Raw genomic sequence first — 20,066 nt, forward strand, 5'->3', positions numbered from 1 at the left:
CTTAAAAATAATAAACGAATAATAAAATGAAAAAAATTTATTTTGTACATTGATTAGACTTTCATGGGTAAATAAGACTTGCGTTCACTTTCCAATGAAATATGGAGACACATATAAGGCGAAGGAAAATAAATATCAAAGAGAAACTAATAAAGAAAATATAAAACTGTTGTCGCTGTTTTTCGGACAACGATTTAGGAGTCACAGGCGGTTAGACCCGAGGCCGGACCAAGTGGTCTCGCCTCGACTCGAGCGTGTCGGACTCGGTGTCCCGAGTCTTCCCTTAGCTGTCAGTGGTGTTTGAGCTCGTCGGCCCACTTGGAAAAGATGAGAGAACCGTGAGCTAAGAAGGGAAAACAGAGGGGGTGCCTCTGTTTACCTCTCCGACGCTCAACATTAGTGGGATTGAGGTGGAGTATAGAGGATTTAGAGGGTGAGAGGCCAAAGATGAGTGAAACGAGAGAAGTATGAGTTCTACAGTGCTTCGGGACTCAAAAATGGGTTACCTTTTGAAGAGGGTGGGCTTCTTGTATTTATAGGCGACCAAGGGGTCATTGGTGGGCCCCTTGGCCGAGGATAACATAGGCTCGGCCATTGGCCGAGGATAGCCTAGGCTCGGCCGAGGATAGCATAGGGTGGCCGAGGATAACATAGGCTTGGCCGAGGATAGCATAGGATGGCCGAGGTCGAGCTCGTGAGGCCGAGGTCGAGCTCGTGAGGCCGAGGTCGAGCTAAGGCCGAGGTCGAGCTGAGGCCGAGGCCGAGGTCGAGCTGAGGCCGATGCCAAGCTCATGAGACCGAAGTCGAGCTCATGAGGCCGAGGCCGAACTCATGAGGCCGAGGTCGAGCTGAGGCCGAGGTCGAGCTCATGAGGCCGAGCTCGTGAGGCTGAGGTCGAGCTCGTGAGGCCGAGGTCGAGCTAAGGCCGAGGTCGAGCTCATGAGGCCGAGGTCGAGCTGAGGCCGAGGCCGAGCTCATGAGACCGAAGTCGAGCTCATGAGGCCGAGGCCGAACTCATGAAGCTGAGGTCGAGCTCATGAGGCCGAGGTCGAGCTGAGACCGCGGTCGAGCTCATGAGGCCGAGGTCGAGCTGAGGCCGAGGTCGAGCTCGTGAGGCCGAGGTCGAGCTCATGAGGCCGAAGTCGAGCTCATGAGGCTGAGGTCGAGCTGAGGCCGAGGTCGAGCTCATGAGGACGAGGTCGAGCTGAGGCCGAGGCCGAGCTCATGAGGCCGAGGTCGAGCTCATGAGGACGAGGTCGAGCTGAGGCCGAGGCCGAGCTAATGAGACCGAAGTCGAGCTCATGAGGCCAAGGCGGAACTCAAGAGGCCGAGGTCGAGCTGAGGCCGAGGTCGAGCTCGTGAGGCCGATGTCGAGCTCGTGAGGCCGAGGTCGAGCTGAGGCCGAAGTCGAGCTCGTGAGGCCGAGGTCGAGCTGAGGCCGAGGTCGAGCTGAGGCCGAGGTCGAGCTCATGAGGCCGAGGTCGAGTTGAGGCCGAGGCCGAGCTCATGAGGCCGAGGTCGAGCTGAGGCTGAGGCCGAACTCATGAGGTCGAGGTCGAGCTAAGGCCGAGGTCGAGCTCATGAGACCGGTCTTTGGCCCCTCGACCATGGGACCCCGCGGGCGCCCGTGGGCGCCGTCGACCCGGAATGGACTGACAACAAAAACTAACATACACTCAAAAGAATGTATGTTATTGATATAGGCTACGTTTGTTTGAGATTAAAAAGCTTTGTTTTTGTTTTTAGGAAAAACAAAACTGTTTATCCGGTGATTGGCAAAACTGTTTTTACAAAAAATTTCAAAAACGTTTTTAGATTTTGTACATGAGATAGAAAAGCTAGGATTCTTTTTTTTTTTTTTTTTGAAAAAAGAAAAGCTAGGATTCTTAACTTTTAAAAAAAATGTTTTTAAGTTTGCTATGTAAATTACTGTAATATCATCGTAAAAAATATTATTTATATATATATATATGTATATAAATAAGCATATCAATAATTATTATTTATTATCAAGAACATTACTATTTTAGTTTTTTTACTATAATATATTTATTTTACCAAACGCTAAATCAGTTTTTGTTACCAGAAACAACTGTTTTATAAACAGTTTACCAAACACTTTGTCATTTTAAAAAAAAAAAAAGTTTTTTATAAAATCAATTTTTTTAAAAACAAAGCTACGTTAAACGGGGCCATATTATAATATAGCATTAGTAATTATGACTTGATTATGATTATAAAATAACATAAAAAAATTACACAAAATATATTGATGAGAGAGAGGAAAAAAAATATATATATAAAAAAAATACAAAATAGATTGGGTAAAAAAAATAAAAAAAACGAACCAATGAAATATGTAGACACATATAAGGTGAAGGGAAATAAATATCAAAGAGAAAAAGAAAGATAATCTAATAAAGAAAATATAAAACTTATATACACTCAAAATAATGTATGTTATTGATATAGTATAATATAACATACATTATGATTATAAAATACATAAAAATAATTACACAAAATATATTGATGAGAGAGGGAGGAAAAAAACAATATATATAAAAAAATTACAAAATAGATTGGAAAAAAAAAAAAAAAACGAAAAAAAACGAACTAATGAAATATGGAGACACATATAAGGTGAAGGGAAATAAATATCAAAGAGAAAAAGAAAGATAATCTAATAAAGAAAATATAAAATTAATATACACTCAAAATAATGTATGTTATTGATATAGTATAATATAGCATCAGTAATTATGATTATAAAATAAAGAAAAATTATACAAAATATATTGATGAGAGAGGGAGAAAAAAAACAATATACTAATATACACTCAAAATAATGTATTGATATAGTATAATATAGCATCAGTAATTATGATTATAAAATTAAAAAAATTATACAAAATATATTGATGAGAGAGGGAGGAAAAAAACAATATACATAAATTTTTTTTTACAAAATAGATTGAAAAAAAAAAAACCCCCCAAAAAGGCAAAGGCAAAAAGGAAAAAAAAAAAAAAAAAAAAAAAAAAAAAAAAAAAAAAAAAAGAGGAGGCTGGCAGGGTAAAAAAGAAAAAAAAAAAAAAAAGGAAAAAAAAAAAAACCCACCGGAAAAGGCAAAGAAAAGAAAAGGAAAAAAAAAAAAAAAAAAAAAAAAAAAAAAAAAAAAAAAGAAGCTAAAAGGCAGGCAAAAAAAAAAAAAAAAAAAAAAAAAAGCCGCCACGTGTCGCCGCCTGGCGACGCCACGTGGCGGCGTGTGGGTAAAAGTTGAGAATCCCCTCCTCTTTATTATCTATGTTATAGATATATATTTATAGTTTTCAAACGATTTTTGCGTTTATTATAAAAGAAACTGTAAACAAGAAGAAGAAAAAAAAGTTGAATAAAACTGTAAATAATAAAAAACAGTAACTAATGGGCCTGTTTGTTTCTCAACTTGAAAATTGTTTTTGACTTTTCTAACTTAAACAGTTTTATGAAAAAACTGAATTCACTGTTTGTTTGATGATTATCAGAATACAACTCAAAAAAAATTTAAACTGTTTTCTGTTTTAATGAAGAAAATCAGAAAACAGTTTTTAGTTGTTTTCCAATTTTTTCACTCAACTTTTTTAACTTTTTTTTTTCTTTTTTTTTAAATATCTCATCTTGACATCTCTTTCTCTCCTATCAACATCATTTCATTTTCTTCACTTTTGATTATCAAATTTATTTTCGTTCTCTGAAAAACAAGTTTTACAATTATGACAAACTTTAAACAATCGAAACTCAATTTTACAAACTGTTAATTGGTCGTGATCCTCTTGTCGAGCACATAAGTTTTCACTATTTTTAGTCAACATTAGGTATCAAAATTTGATATTTGTTGTATTGACTACAAAGACAAACAGTGTTTTCCGATGAACTATTGAAGAATCATTATAACTAAAGGTACGACAATTATATTCGCAGCAAAGACTTCAATTAGTATATATCTCGACGCCTGATTCTTATGTGAATTATTACACTACAATTATAAAAAACTGAATTAAAAAAAATGAAATCCTTACCAAACAGTTATTTGAAAACAACTGTAAAAAAAAATTTACACTACAACTATATGAAAACAAAAACAGTTTGAGTGAACTACCAAACAGGCGTTAAATATAATAAAACTGTGAACGTACTGTAAATATATGTATTTATGAAGAAAAAAAAAATAGTTTACAAGATATACGAGAAAGTATATAATATGGTAGTGTGACGTTCATTGAGTAATGAATTCCTTTGATCTCTGATAGTGTGAAGATGAGTAGCTCAGCCACCTTAGCAGCTGTTGCACAGTCAGCGTGTACAGCTCAGCAAAAGCACACGTAATCGTGTATGTGGCACACACTCTTACTAATTGTCTCATGACTAGCACACACTGTAACTACCTAGTGCTAGCTCGCTAATTATCACTCTCTTAGAATATAAGCAATCTTATATATATCATCTTCTCTTCCGTTTCTTATCTTGGTATCCGAGAAAATCGAATATCGTTAATGGAAAATCCTGGAATCACTTTTCCGATCGCTGTTCATCTAGTTGCGACGATGCTCAAGCTCGATCGCGAAAATTTCTTCTTTTCAAATGCTAGCAGCTATTTGCACGCACGATCTCGAAGGCTTTATCGATGGATCAATAACAAGTCCATCTTAGTTCATCCAAGTCGAAGAAAGCTTGAAGACAGCGTCAACAATTGTCTACATGTCTCTAGTTGGTGGTCTTCAATACCTCACTCTCACTAGATCGGATCTCTCGTTTGCGATCAATAAGCTGAGTCAGTATCTGCAAAACTCGCGTGAGTCTCATTGGAAAGCTTGCAAGAGGGTCCTGCGATATGTGAAATTGACTCTCCACTACGGTCTCTCGTTCAAACCAGCGTCACGCCTTGTCATCGAGGCCTTCTCTGATGCTGATTGGGCCAGTTGCTCGACGATCGCCAGTCAACTACAAGCTATGTGGTATTCTTTGGCGGTAACTTGGTTACTTGGTCTGCACGCAAGAAAAAAGTAGTCTCTCACTCGAGCATTGAGTCTGAGTATCGTGCCATTGCTCAAACTTTGAGTGATATCATGTGGATCCGGTCTCTACTTGATGAGCTACACGTCCATCTCTCATCACAAATTGCACTCTTGTGGTGTGACAACCTTAGTGCTAGTTCACAGGCCTCGAATCCAGTCATCCACACGCGTACTAAGGACATTGACGTAGATGTTCACTACATCCGTGATCTCGTCATCAACAAGGCATTAGTAGTCCACTATGTCCCTACAAAGGAGCAGCTTGATGACATGTTCACCAAAGCCTGGTCTGAGATTCACGTGTATTCGACTTCGTCTTTGTGATGAAGAGGTACGTCCAGCTCACGGGGCATGTGAAGATGAGTAGCTCAGTCACTCGTCCAGCTCATCAACAGCTGCATGGTCAGCGTGTACAAGTCAACAAAGGCACACGCTCTAACTAACTATCTCGTGACTAGCACACATTGTGACTACGTAGTGCTAGCTAGCTCGCTAATTATCACTGACTTAAGATATAAGTGAGCCTGTAAATCATACAATCAATCAATGAAAATATGTTGGAACAAATTGTTCAATAGTTCAAATCTCTCTCTCTCTCTCTCTCTCTCTCTCTCTCTCTCTCTCTCTCTCTCTCTCTCTCTCTCTCTCTCTCTCTCTCTCTCTCTCTCTCTCTCTCTCTCTCTCTCTCTCTCTCTCTCTCTCTCTCTCTCTCTCTCTCTCTCTCTCTCTCTCTCTCTCTCTCTCTCTCTCTCATAGAATGGTACTCGTAATTGGTAGTCAATGTCAGCTAATCCAACACTAAAGTCGTAAAATATATATATAATATATTATAGAAGCAGTGAATCTAGGGTGGATTTCCCAGGGGTTATCTAGGATATATCAATGAGTGTAATATAATAGTGATATCCTTAAAATATTCTAGTTTTATTTTCCACAAAATTATATAATTATAATACAATGACACACCAAATAATCATAAACCCATAAGCCTAGATTCGAACAATAACCCATCTACAATCAAACTCTATTTTTCTCCATCAGATATAGTATTATATTTATGCTTCATTTATCTTATTTATATTTATATCCTTATATATTTATCTTCTACTTTATAATTAGATCACTTATAACTACTCTAATGATAATAATAATATTATTTCATAAATTAAATATAAATATAAATATAAATACACATTTTAAAAAATATTTATTAGACAAAAAAAATCATAACACAACACAAATAAAATTTCATATTTAATGTCATACTTTCGACCTATAAAGTCTCCGTAAGATCGTTATGAATATAAGGACCAAATTATAAGTATAAGCAAATAAATGCAGTAACAATATCATCCTATTCATTCTTATCTCAAAACATTTCAGAGCGTGAGAAATAGAGTTCGGTTGGAGCTTCGTTCTACTTTTAATCTACTGTATTTTAAAGATATGCAGTTTGGTTGAAGATGCCTAAGATTTTCAGAAATTTCAAAGATCTGTCAAAAGTCAATTACGAAGCCAACATGGAACCATAAAGTAGTTTTAAAGCCTATATACTGTCACAACTAGTACAACTAATCTTAATTCTTAAGAGGAAGTTTTTTGAAGAAAAAGGTGAAAGAGAAAGAAGAAAGGTAGTTTCGTGGTTATTGGATCACTGATAAGAACCAAAATAAAATAATAGAAAAATGACAAGTTCGCGTATATGCAAAAAATTAAAAAATAAAAAAAATACTTAAGTGGATATACTTTTATTTGTTTATTAATATTTGACAAAAACTTTGTGGTTATACTTATTTTGTTGCTGGGAGTTTTATGGTTGTATACGCTTGACACGGAGAAAGATATTTTACTCATTCAAAGTATTTTGTGTACATTCCAAAATGTAGGTGATAAGAATGTGATGTGCAACAAAAGTTATGTTTATTTATTTAATGTGTAGTACAAAAAATTAGTTATAATCAGGAATTAGTTGCAATTTTTGTGATCTAAAATGCAAGATTGTTTTCAATAAAAACAAAAGAAAGGACGACAAAGCTGTCAGTTTCTTTTAAATTTTCCACAGGAAATTGAAAGCATATGATCCATGACTTTGGAAAAAATGGTCGTTTCACACTACTAGTGTGAACGGTATAATGATAATTGATAAGATTCATGAACACTATTACTTATTTATTTATTAGTGTTGAGATCTTCACTTTCTTTATTCTCTGTCTCGTGGCATTGAAATTTGGACCGATTTATTCCACGTAAACACGTGATGGAAAACTTCGTATATTTTTTCTAGTCTTTGTTTGGGACAATGTCAATGACCAAATCAACTTGTCATTTTTTAGCAAACTTTTAAGGGACGGATCGATCAATAATAATAAAGACACGCATGTTTTAATAAAATGTCGAGTTTAATCTTTAGTTTTTAAAAATATATAGTTCGTATTATTTATTGAACTAAAATAACGAAATTATACATTGAAATAGATAATAATATCACGAATCATCGTTTTATTCATTTTTTATTAACTTTTCATTTACGTTAACTATAATATTTATAATGTAAACATCAATTATCTTTAATCATTCGCATCATATATGTAATTTATTTAAAAACGAAAAAAGAAACAACAGCTTTTTAATCGTGGAGAACACAAAAAGAGACAATGGGTAAAAATCGACAGTTGATAGTCATCAAAACTAAAAATTCGGACAGAGATTCCAGGATTCAAAGTTGCAGTTCGTACACGGAATAAAATCATCTCTTGGGAGATACGAATTTTATTATTTAATTTCGATTAAAGATTATTTTTTATTTCAAAATTGCGAATTTGAAAGTTAGGTTACTGGTTTGAATTTGATTCGATAAGAGTTAACATCAATGAAAGATAAATTTGTAACACTATTATCAGTTTCAGGGTATAATTTCGTCATTTTAGTTAAACAAAGGATATGAACTCGACATTTTTTAAAAACAAATGTTAAACTCGACATTTCACTAAAATACAAAATATATATTATTTTCCCATAATATCCAATTCACACTATTATATTAAGGGTGGTGTAGCTAAATAACCAATTTAAAGTTATGAATTTGCAAAATAGCCAATGTTTTATTAATTTAGTTAAATAGCCAAAATGTGCAGTAATTTAGTTTCAATTTTTTTTTACCCCAAGATTAATTTTTTTTTATAGTGATAAATTGCTTATAATAATCGTCAAAAATTTTAATCTTGACTGTCAAAAAAATTTTGAAAACGTAAATTTGGTTACTTTGCTGAAAAGTTGAAACTTTGACTATTTTGCTAATCAATAAGTTTCAAATGACTATTTCGTACAATTTTTTCCTTATATTAATTGCATATATAAATTATTTAGCCTATTTTGTCAGTAGCATAATACGGTCTCACAATTTAAGAAAACAAATTATCGGCATTTATAATAAAGAAAAAAAATTGACGTCTTAGCTAAAAATTAACCAAATTGTGATAACTAACCTAAGACCCTTAAAATTTGAGTAATGTTTTTAATGATTCAAATCTTGGTGGACTTGGGAACAAAATCGAATTGTGTCCGAATACTTAGCAAAATAAGCAACACGAGTCTTCCATATGCGAATTATGATAAGAAACTTAACAAAAGGACTAGTTTTGTCAAGAAGTAAGAGGTTATAAGAAGGGTTTCTAAGTAATTTAGGGACTAAAATGTCTCAAATGCAAAAGATTGAAGACTATTTGAGGCCAAAAATTATAAGTTTTATCCATGTGAAGATAAAATATCTTCATATTCTGCTAACCCAAATTTTACTTTTATAAATACCCTTCCAAAGAGGGCAAAACAATGAGGCAAATTGGAATTTTTTTGGGACTTTCTTTGCCGTTGCGTAAACGATATAGAGTTCAAGGCTAATCGGTCACCAAGTCTAGATAAAATTATTTCCTAGTAGTAGTTTGTTTTTTGGTTAATTTGTTTTTATTTCCTACAAAATTTGTGGGAGCTTGTTGCTATAGTGCCCTTATAATTTGTTATGATCTACTTTGTAAGTTTGAGTTTAAAGTTTGAACTCTCTTTACGCCTGTTTGCGAACTTCGTTGTTTTTTATTTGACCGGTCTAAAGACGAGTCTTTCGTTCTATTCTTTAGAATAACTTAGTTTGTTGGACAAATCAATAGTAGATTTATTTAAGAAAATCTATATTTCTGAGCACACAAAATTTAAGAAAAGTCTATAGTGGCCGTAATTTGAGAAGGAATTTGCATGGAAGCGCTGAAGACCCTTGTTGAAAGTTGACATGGTCGTATTGAAAAGTTAATGGTGTAATAAAAGCTAGCTTAACTACAATTAACATACATGTGTGAATATTAAAAGTAATTGTTCATTTTTTGTAATGGTGGACCAATTCTATTAAGAGCTTTACTCGATAAATGTGGTCCTTATATATATATATATATATATATATATATATTTTTTTTTTGTACATGTATCAGGACAAAGCTAGGAATCTAGATTATAGAGGCTAATTTGCAAAAGGAAATTCAGGGAAGATTGATTTGTGAATTTTGAGGGTACAAACATGTAAAAATAAAATAAAATAAAAAATGGACAAAAAGTGTAAAAACATTTTTTTGAGGAGGGATTATAGCCCACTTTGAACTGGTAATGGTTTCGTGCATATATGTATCTAAAGTTTGCTGACATAAAATACTAAAGATACATTTGATTCATAATTGACACTTTTCACAATTTGATATTCAAATTGAAAAGTATAATCAGATATTTTAAAAATACTTAGTGTGCATGGGTATAGTATTTTAACAAAAATATAACTAACTAAGCAACATACAATTTATATTTGCCATTACTACAAATTGGGCAATTAGCGTCGCTTTTCGAGCGACGCAATAGGCCGTGGCGCTAAAAGTTTGGGACGTCTCTTTTTTAAAAGCGACGTTCCATCTGACGCCACGTGAGATTTGGTGTAAAAAAATATTGAGCCGTCGCTAAAAAACCGAGCGACGCCCAAAGCGATTTTTTTAATCATTGTTACCATATCAATTAAATATAAAACAAAAACTTAGAAATTGTACAGAATTGATTTTTTTTTTTAAGATCTGGAGAATACAAATTTGATAATATAATAGTGGATAATAATCATAATACAATAGCATTTGCAACGTTCAGATAAAAAAAATGACATACATAAGTGAAGAAGCATGAGCTCATTCAAATAAAAGAAATTAAATTTAACATAAAAATACCGCTACAGAAACAAAGTCCTCGAGGTCGCCGGAGGCTTCAAAATCGGGACAACCTTTAGCCATGGACGTCTTTGAGACTACCTTCCCGCCCTTTGCCAAGAAGTTTGGCGCCGACGTGGCTGTTCCCCTTGTAATTCGGTGCCGGCGTCTTTGAGACTATTGCAAAAAATGTTTTGGGCGTCGTTCATATTTAATAGTGATGCTTTATGGGCGACTTCGAAGCCTTTTTTTTTTTGTAGTAGTGTGCATTCTAAGTTAGAATTTCTAACCAACATATAATATTTCCAAATTTCATCTTTTTTTTTTCAAAATTATGATTATAATTTCATAATTTATTTATTATAGATTGCAGTATTACTGAATCAACTACTGTAATTGTGTTTTATTTTTCTTGTAATTAAAAGTTTTGAACGTCAATGTTTGAGCATGTTATTTTGAAGTTACAATTCTCGAAACGAGTTGAAGTTCGATCATATCATTATATATATATATATATATATATATATATATATATATATAGAGAGAGAGAGAGAGAGAGAGAGAGAGAGAGAGAGAGAGTCCAAATGATAAATGCGATTGCTAGAATAAAATACTACGTCGAATATATTAATATAGCATTAATGTTAACCATTATGAATAACATAACACGCTGGCTACAATTAAGGAAAGATAATAGATCCTGCGAGAGAGGGAGAAAAATATAAGAAAAATAAAGTAAAATTATTTATCCTTAATTAATTATTTGAGAGAGAGAGTCAAATATTAATTAAATTATATATAAAAAAAAAAACAAATTTAATGGGTTACGGTAAGTCTTGGGTTTGTTCATTAATCTATTCTCATAAATTCAATCATGCACTTAATTTTAATTTTTTAAACGGAATTCGATTAAAGGTCATACTCATCCTTTTGTAATGGGTGGCGGCCAGTATGGAATTTATATGCTTCATGATCATGAGGGTACTTAGCAACAATATTTTTATTTTGTGGTAGTTAGTTTGGTTTAGTGTTAATCTCACACATATTTCGACGGAGAGGTCTTGAGTTCAAATCCCACGGACTGCAGAAATACATCCACCTTTAAGATTTATCATAAATTATGTATTAATGGTCAATAGTGCCACCTACGTTTTTTCACTGCTAATATATCATGTAATCTTGATTAATAGTGCTGCTAAATAAAAATACCCTTTTAATAGAGAATTCAGATAAATAAGTGTTTGGATTCTTTTTTTTTTAATAATAAAAATAAAAATTTATATCTATAAGTGAAGTATAGAAATGAGATATAACATCAATTTTAATTATATCTATGAACAATAACTAAGTTAAATTTATATTTTGAATATTATTTTTAATTTTTCTAATTAAAACTCAAGTCAAAGTATATACATAATTAAATTGATTTGGGAAACAAGATGATGTTTTTCCCTTTTTACTACAAAGAGCTGGTGTAAAAACTGTGTATCTGCTACACGTCAATCCGGTTTAAAAAAAAATCGCTCAACAAATTTAAATATTAATTGCAAGCTGCAAATTCAAAGTGACAATACAATTCAAAGTGATATGCAATTCAACGTGAGAATAGTATAACAAATTGGAATTCATATTAATAACACAAGAATATTTAAGGGATAGCTAGAAATATATATAGATTTTGAATTATTTTTATTTTTATTTTTATTTTTTTATTTTTAACGGGTTGGGTTAACAAGACAGGTTAACACTTTTTGTAGTTGTAGCTGTTTAAATGTTAAAGTGTATTATCTTTTAACCCAAAATGAAAATGTACCACCATCACAGTAATATTTATTTAATGGAGCAATAGCTCTGATTTGACATTTTACCATCTTTTATTTAATTCCCGGGGAAATACGATCTGGATGGGTACTTCAAAAAAGGGAAAATAACACATATATACCATGTATTTTTGTGAAATGTTGAGTTTAACTTCTAATTCTAAAAAATATCGAGTTCATACTCTCTGTTTAACTAAAATGACGAAATTATACATTGAAATATATAACAGTGTTACAAATCTCTCTTTCATTGCTGTTAACTCTTATATAAAAAAATAGAATCAAATTCAAACCAAATCATAACTTTCAAATTCCAATTTTGAATTAAAAAATAGCCCTTAAATCGAAATTAAATAATCAAATTCATATCTCTTAAGAGATGACTTCATTCGGTGTTCGAATTGTAACTCTGAATCTTGTATTCTCTGTCCGAATATATAATTTTGTTGACTATCAACTGTCGATTTTTTCTTTTTTTCTTTTCCCTAAAGAGGGCACTTATTTTAGTCTGATGGAAACTTATTTTATTTTATACTTTAAGTGTCTTTAGGGAAAAGAAAAAAAGAAAAAAAAATAAAATAATTTTCAATCAGACTAATAATCAGACAAAAAATAAGTTATAGTTTCACCAAGGATTTTATGCATAAATATTAACAAGTAAATGTTTTCTATTCGTCTGGGAGTTTTAAAAATTGAATAGCAGTGCCTACATTTTAAAATAGGTGATTTCCCACATTTCAAATTTTAATAGTAAATTTTCTGATTAACTGATTCATGTGATATTTTTCGAAATCTCATTGGTATTTCTATATCTAACAAGAAAAAAAAAAAAAAAAAAAAAAAAAAAAAAAAAAAAAAAAAAAAAAAACCCTTTCTATATCTTCAACCTGTTTTTCTTTCCTTCGAATTTTGGGTTTGGTCTGGGCTTTTTGTGGGCTTGACCGTTGGAAGCTACTGCCGAGGTCAACCAATAGGAATAACCATTATTTTTATTATTTGGAATTTGCTGTTGAAGTTACAACAATATCACATTATTTCATTTGTATCACAAATGAGTCTAAATTGCATTCGTATTTTTTTGTGTGCATATTTATCACCTATACAATGTCTTAATTACCATTCTATTTTATATCTAACAAGAATCCATATCCACACCCAAACACTAATCTCTCATCAAATTCCCTCCCAAACCATAATCTCTCTAGCTCAAGCTCCGACCACCGCGCCGATCGCCGCTCCGACGAGGTCACCGCCGCCGTAACCCTCGCCAGAGCTCTCGCCGGAATCACAGAACCAGCCTTCCCGCGACCTCGAAGCCGCCGTGCTCCGATCTCTCCCGGTATTCGTCTTCGCCGGCGGAGATTTGGACCGGGCTCGACGGAGAAACCGGTCCAACGCGGCGAAGACCTTCGTCGAGAACGGAATGGCTGACGGAAGACTCTGTATCGTCTCCAAAGAAGTATGAATTGAAGTCGTGTTTTTGGCTTTGGCATTTCGTCGAACAGGTAATACGCGTCGAACAGCACATTGAAGAAGTTGGTGTGTGTTTACGGCGGAGAAGCGAGGAGGCAAGGCGGCAGCGTCTTCCAAGGCGGCCGCGGCGGAGAACGGTGCCGATAAGTTGTCCAACGGAGTCGAGGCGCTTCAGATTATTGGTTTCTTCTTCTAGTATACTTTTGTTTTGTAAATATTTAACTGTGGTTCTACTTTCTTCTTCTAATCTACTTTTATTTTGTAAATATTTAACTGTGGTTCTTTTTTTTTTCTTCTAGTCTACTTTTGTTTTGTAAATATTTAACTGTGGTTCTACTTTCTTCTTCTAGTCTACTTTTGTTTTGTAAATATTTAACTGTGGTTCTACTTTCTTCTTCTAGTCTACTTTTGTTTTGTAAATATTTAACGCTGGTTCTACTTTAAGGGTATTTTGGTCTAATACTAAATAAGAGTGACTTACTTGCAACACGTTTTTTGGTGGTGACATACATGCAATTTTGTTCATAAAAAGTGACTTTGGTGCAAATCTCTCTATTATTATTATTATTATTATTATTATTATTATTATTATTATTATTATTATTGTTGTTGTTGTTGTTGTTGTTAAGGATGTTACAATATGATATTTTGATGAGAAAGTAGGAACTACACACTACTGCCCAAATTAGGAGCAAAAATACTTTAGGAACGGTACTTGATACATATGTGAGGCGTCTATTTATACATACGTGAACATATCAATTCCCATTACCATGTAAAAAGAAAAAAACTTGAAAATATATATCCATTGTGGTGGCTAGATTTAAATACCTCTTAAGACTAATTATCAAATAACCAAACACAATCTCTAATTCAATTACTTGTTGTCACAACACTTTGTCAATTTTCCTGAAAAATCAAGCTGATAGAGACCCCAAACAAGAGCCAGAGAGGCCAGCCAGACCGGCAAAGGACCGAGCATCCACAACAACAAAGGAAAGCTCATGCAAAGCATCCGATTGCTCACCAAAGCCAACGCGAAGCCCTTCTCGAAGATGGCTCGTAAGTGCTCCGAAGAAGAAGAAGACGAAAAAGCGTCGTAATTAGCGTTGACCAAAAAGTTGGCATCGAGGAGAAACGCTATGGCCATTGAGCCGAACAAGAAGCTGATCGAGAGAAACAAGGCGATCGAGCCATACTTGAGTGCGATGATCTTGATGGATTGGGTTCCGAATAAGGGGTTGGTGAAGAGATGATGATCGGCCGCGTTGTACGCGTTGTTTACTAGGGTGGCTAGGGCTAGCACGAGGAGAATCGATATCGTAACGGTGAGTATGGTTTCCATTAGAGTGTTTCTCAAGCTTTGGACTGCCAACATGCCCTTCTTATCATCGCCCTATGAGGACGAAAAAGAAGTAAGATTCATCTGTTAGACAAGTTTAAGTATAGCTAGGGATATGAAATCGGATCTTAGTAAAGTCATAGAAAACGGAGTCGTTAATTTGATGGATTTCTATTGTGAATAGTTTTGTATAGCAAGTATACATATGCAATCTTAACCCATCTTGTATATGTCCTATTGAGAATAAGAAATATAATGTTGAAAGTTTATCCATCACTCCTTGAAATATTCAATTAAAAATGTTATCATTTTTCTTATAAAGCTTTCTGTGTTTTTAATTTAGCAAAAAAGTTGGTAGGATTTTAAATTCATTATAAAATAACGGCTATAAGCTCATATTAATACTTCAAAATTTAATCCATATTAATTTAACTAGCTTTAAATTAATAGATTATTATGGCTGATTAGAAAGAAAGAATAGATTATTATGACAAAATCCAGGTAGCTATCAATGTTTCAGCTAATTAAGAAGAAAATGAGTAAAGATATTTGAAGAGTATGAACTTAGTCTAAAAAAAACCGGGTAGAAAAAAAAGAAACACAAGTGTAGCAAAAACAAAGAAGACTAAATTAAAAGAAAGGACTTACATCTTTTAAGTGTAGAAACCAAGATCTTCTTTTCAGGGTGTTAAGGCCAAAGGTGGTGAGAGAAGGTTTGTTCTTGAAGGTGTACCATAGATAAGCGTGGTAGCCAAGGGTGAGGAAAAAGCTCAATGGTATCAATATGGTGTCCATATAAACGAACAAACCCATTTGAATAGTCTTGGTTTGTATATCAATGGTATCACCAACTGCAAAAAAATAATAGGCACTCAAGTTAAATAGAGAGAGGATTGATATCAAGATATATATTGTTTTTGTTTAAACAAGATATATATTGTTTGTTTAAAATTTCCAATCTCTTTAGGGTATTACTTTTTACTAGTGGCGACTTTTGCAAAAAGATTCTCTAATGGGGTTTGTGTCACGAATGCATCCAAAATATTGAATTTGTCTTCGAGTAAATTGGATAGTGGACGTGCTTGTGGAATATACGTAATGGACACTAATACGTTTGTGGGACTAATTGAGACATGCAAAAGTGGATGTCATCCATCAACTATATAAAATATAAATAATCATAAAGTTTGGTATGTATTTGGCATATGGTATATTATATACATCCAATTGAACGTACTATATACTAACCCTGTGGGCGACTTAAAATTTGTTTATAAAATATTTTCCATTTAAAAAAAATGAAACGTCTACTATAAATATCATAATTTTAAGGACACCCGAAATAATTAATAAATAGATGTATAGACGATAATTTAATACCACGTGCTCCAAGCAAGTTTTAAAGTTCAACGCATTTAAATTTTATGTTGAGTACATAATTGATATAAAAGAGATGATACAATATATATATATATATATATATATATATATATATATATATATAACATATAAAAAGATTTATAATAATGTTACAGGATCTTGTACTTCATCAAGTTAATTTGCATGACATATATTTATTTCTTAGGGTTTCTTTCCCAATTTCCCTACAAAATCAAGCTGATGAAGCCACCAAACTAAGCCTAATGATGACAACACCACAGCAAATGGACCAAAAGCCCACAAAACAAGTGGAAAGGCTATCATGAGCAACCGATTTCCGATGAGAGCAAAGAGACTTCCACGTCCGAGGGCCATTTTCGTGTGGTCAAAAGACGAGAATTCATCGGACAAAACATTTATCAAGACGTTGGCGTCCATGAAAAACGCTAGGGCTACGGAGCTACAAAAGAAGCTGAGCAACAAAGTGAACGAGACTAATCCGTATTTTAGGGCAAAAATCTCCCCGGATGTCGAGCCCAAGACTATGGTGGGTTTGAAGAGATGGGTTGCTTTGTAGGAGTTGTTTGTTAGGGCAGCCAATGCCATGTTGAGGATTATTGCGAACGACGCGTTGAGTATTGTCACCATTTGGGTGTTTCTCAAGGTTTGGACACCCAACATTCCATTCTTCTCAATATCCTTGTAAAATAAATAATTCTATAATTAGTATCTTTCTATATAGTATTGTATCTCTTAATAAAAAAAGCACCGAATTAAATTTCACATCTAACCATTAATAGAAACTACAGACATATATATAAGAGATCAATAATGTTATAGCACCAATGTTACTATAACTATATTTTATATCAATGGACTAGCTAGCTCAGAAATGGAATTAGTTTACTTACTCTAACTACAATTCGTGAATAACAAACCCCTTTTTTTCTCCTTCGTTCATGTAGATATATATGATCATTTATCGATATTTACTAGTAGTACCACTGACCCCCAAAAAATGGTTGAGAATAAATAAATAAATAAGGTTATATATGTATGTGTATATATGTATGGGTATATGAATTCTGACCTTCATAACGTTAAGAAACCATATTCTTCTATTGTGGACGTCGTTTCCAATAGTGGTGTGGAATGGCTTCTTCTTGAAGCAATACCACAAGTAGCCATGATAGCCCACCATAAGAATCACACAAAATGATACCAAAATGCCTTCCAAAGACCCAACCATTCTCTTCATATCTACCTTCTTAATTACAGTTATTTATATATGGACTGTGTGTTCAACAATCTTTCCAGCTTGTTCTTTTTACCGAACAACTTATATATAGCTAAGACCACCTAGCATATAAAGACGCTACGTGGATATATATATACACATACGTATAGATATACCATCTGGCTAAACTAAAGTGTATTATTTCAGCGTTTTATTTTTAACGTGGCTTCTTCTTTTTTCGGCAGAAGCCACTTTGTATACTTTGGCTCATATAGGTGTAGCCAATAGCCACATATAATATATATGTATATATATAATATAGTGGAGCTCGAAGTTACGCATATACACACACTATACACTACAAATGGATCCCCCAATATATATATATGTATATAATCTTGGTTTTCATAAGTTCATGGATTGTGACTTGTGAGGTCTTGTGGATTTGCTCTGTACCAAAAGCGTATCGCCAAATACTTCTTAACTGTCTTCCACATTTTATATATAACATTAACATACCTAACCAATAAGGTTGGATTTGTGCTTTTTAATTACAAAAAATTAGCTATATAAACCACCAAAACTGTAGAAATTGTAATATAGTCAACATTTTGTAAATAGTCAATTTGTATACGTGACAACTTTTTAACAGCTTCATTTTTACACGTTTGCCTTTTATTAATTTCGGCCCAGTGTCTTAAAAGAGGCAGTTTTTTTTTTTTTTTTTTTTTTTTAAATTGGAATTAAATATTGAAACCGATTAGGAAGTTTCAAATATGAGAATTTGAATTTTTAACCGCTTGTTTCGATTGGTTTCAGATTTTAATTTTGAAAATTAGCAGTAAATAACAATCCCGAATATTTACCTATTTATTAGCACTCTGTTATTTATTCATAGAATATTTTTTATACTATTTTTGACCGCCAAATGAACGTTCAAATTGAATGGCTCATTATCTTCGTGGCTAATAATCCAGAATTTTTTGAACGTCCAAAACACTCTAAGAAATTCTTTTGTCACTGTTTTCAAAAACCGTTTTTTTCACAATGAATGATGGATCATCCTTTTCACTCATTGAATCAGGTTTGTATATTTGGTTCTCAATTATGGATTTTTGTTTAAATTATCGGTACACTAATTTTTTGTTTTTTTCAATCAAATTGTTTGAGCGACATTGTTCTGAATCAATGAAAGTATTGTTGCCAGATTGTAATCAGGAAGTAAATAATTCCGGTTTAGAAATTGTATTATATGATGAGCCTAATTTGAAGAACTTTCCTATGAATTTTGACATCAATGTCAATAATATTTTTAGACGCAAAGATGTTATGCAAACTGCCGTTGGTATAATTGTTGTTTGAAATAATTTTGAATTCAAGATTTTTAGATCAAGTAAAACACGTTATTGCATTGGTTGTTCGGATCTCAAGTGTTCATGGAAGATAAATGCTTCGGTTGGCAAGAAATCATGATTGTGGGTCATTAGGTCATATGTTAAAGAGCATACTTGCTATGGACAATCAATTGTGCACAAAAATAAGCACGCTTCTTCTGTTCTTATTAGAAAATGTGTCAAAGATGATTTCAGGGGTTCATTAGCAAATCAAATTACACCCACGGGTGTTGCCGAAATAATGAGGACATGTTTCAATGTTGAAGTAACATATTATAGAGCATGGAAGGGTCCTAAAGATGCATTGAAGGATCTTCGTGGTGATTTTGAAGAATAATATAGTCATTTACCAATAGTCGGTGAAATGATTAGAGAAAAAAACCCACGTAATCTTTTTTTTTTTTTTTTTTTTTTTTTTTTTTTTTTACATTTTTCGTTGTAATGTAGTTTTATATTATCAATTTATTTACACAAATCACTCTTAATATGAATACATTTACAATGCATTTACATATCTTTATTGTTATTTACTATATATCATTGTAAATAAGCAAAAAATTTACACGAAATTATTACGACTAATTTATTTCTTATATTTCCGTAGGCTCGTATACTATAACCGAAACTGAACCCGATGGTACTTTTAAGTACTTCTTCCTTGCATTTGGTGCTTCATTAAAATGATTCAAATTCTGCCGGCCCGTAATATCTGTAGATGGTATACCTCTCCACGTAAATGTTGAAACATTGAGAATGGCCTTTGGTTGAACTATTCCATTTGATGTTCAGTTTCTAGCAGTGAAGTTAAGTTGCTCATAATATTGAACTGGGAATGAACAATAATCCTCTGTCTAAAGTCCCAGTTTTCCCGCTCCACGATAAATCACCAATCTAGCACAAGAATTAACAAGTCCGTAAATTTAAGCTATTAACAACTAATTTACAGAAATAAAACCATTAACAACTAATCTACAGAATCTTAATCTGAATCTTATTCATAATCACTAAACATTATAATCGCAGTCACAATATACCTTTAAAGGTTTCATATGCTTCCATGTCTCTTTCCGTTTTTAACCTCGGTCTTCACTTTCTTCTTGGCTGGATATTTTTTAGCCATTTTCTTCCTAGAGCGGAAAG

The 20,066-nt window shown here is 33.2% G+C and overlaps 2 protein-coding genes across 2 annotated transcripts; both read right to left on the reverse strand.

The window, feature by feature from the left end:
• Positions 1 to 14,258: 14,258 nt before the first annotated feature.
• On the reverse strand, positions 14,259 to 15,838 carry LOC149405263 (uncharacterized). The gene is made up of 2 exons (XM_089601452.1): positions 15,564 to 15,838; positions 14,259 to 14,969 (listed from the first exon to the last, which is right to left on the reverse strand). Exons 1-2 carry the CDS (start codon positions 15,726 to 15,728, stop codon positions 14,451 to 14,453), a joined length of 684 nt encoding a protein of 227 aa, XP_089457578.1. The 5' UTR covers positions 15,729 to 15,838; the 3' UTR covers positions 14,259 to 14,450.
• A 608-nt stretch (positions 15,839 to 16,446) lies between these two features.
• LOC149405264 (uncharacterized) lies at positions 16,447 to 17,789 on the reverse strand. The gene is made up of 2 exons (XM_089606881.1): positions 17,386 to 17,789; positions 16,447 to 16,994 (listed from the first exon to the last, which is right to left on the reverse strand). The coding sequence occupies exons 1-2, from the start codon at positions 17,551 to 17,553 to the stop codon at positions 16,497 to 16,499; spliced, it is 666 nt and encodes a 221-aa protein (XP_089463007.1). The 5' UTR covers positions 17,554 to 17,789; the 3' UTR covers positions 16,447 to 16,496.
• Between the last annotated feature and the right edge of the window lie 2,277 nt (positions 17,790 to 20,066).

Source organism: Urtica dioica, chromosome 2 (assembly GCF_054948205.1).
Source record: "Urtica dioica subsp. dioica isolate 48M chromosome 2, U.dioica_male_clone48M_v1_H2, whole genome shotgun sequence".
NCBI lineage: Eukaryota > Viridiplantae > Streptophyta > Magnoliopsida > Rosales > Urticaceae > Urtica > Urtica dioica.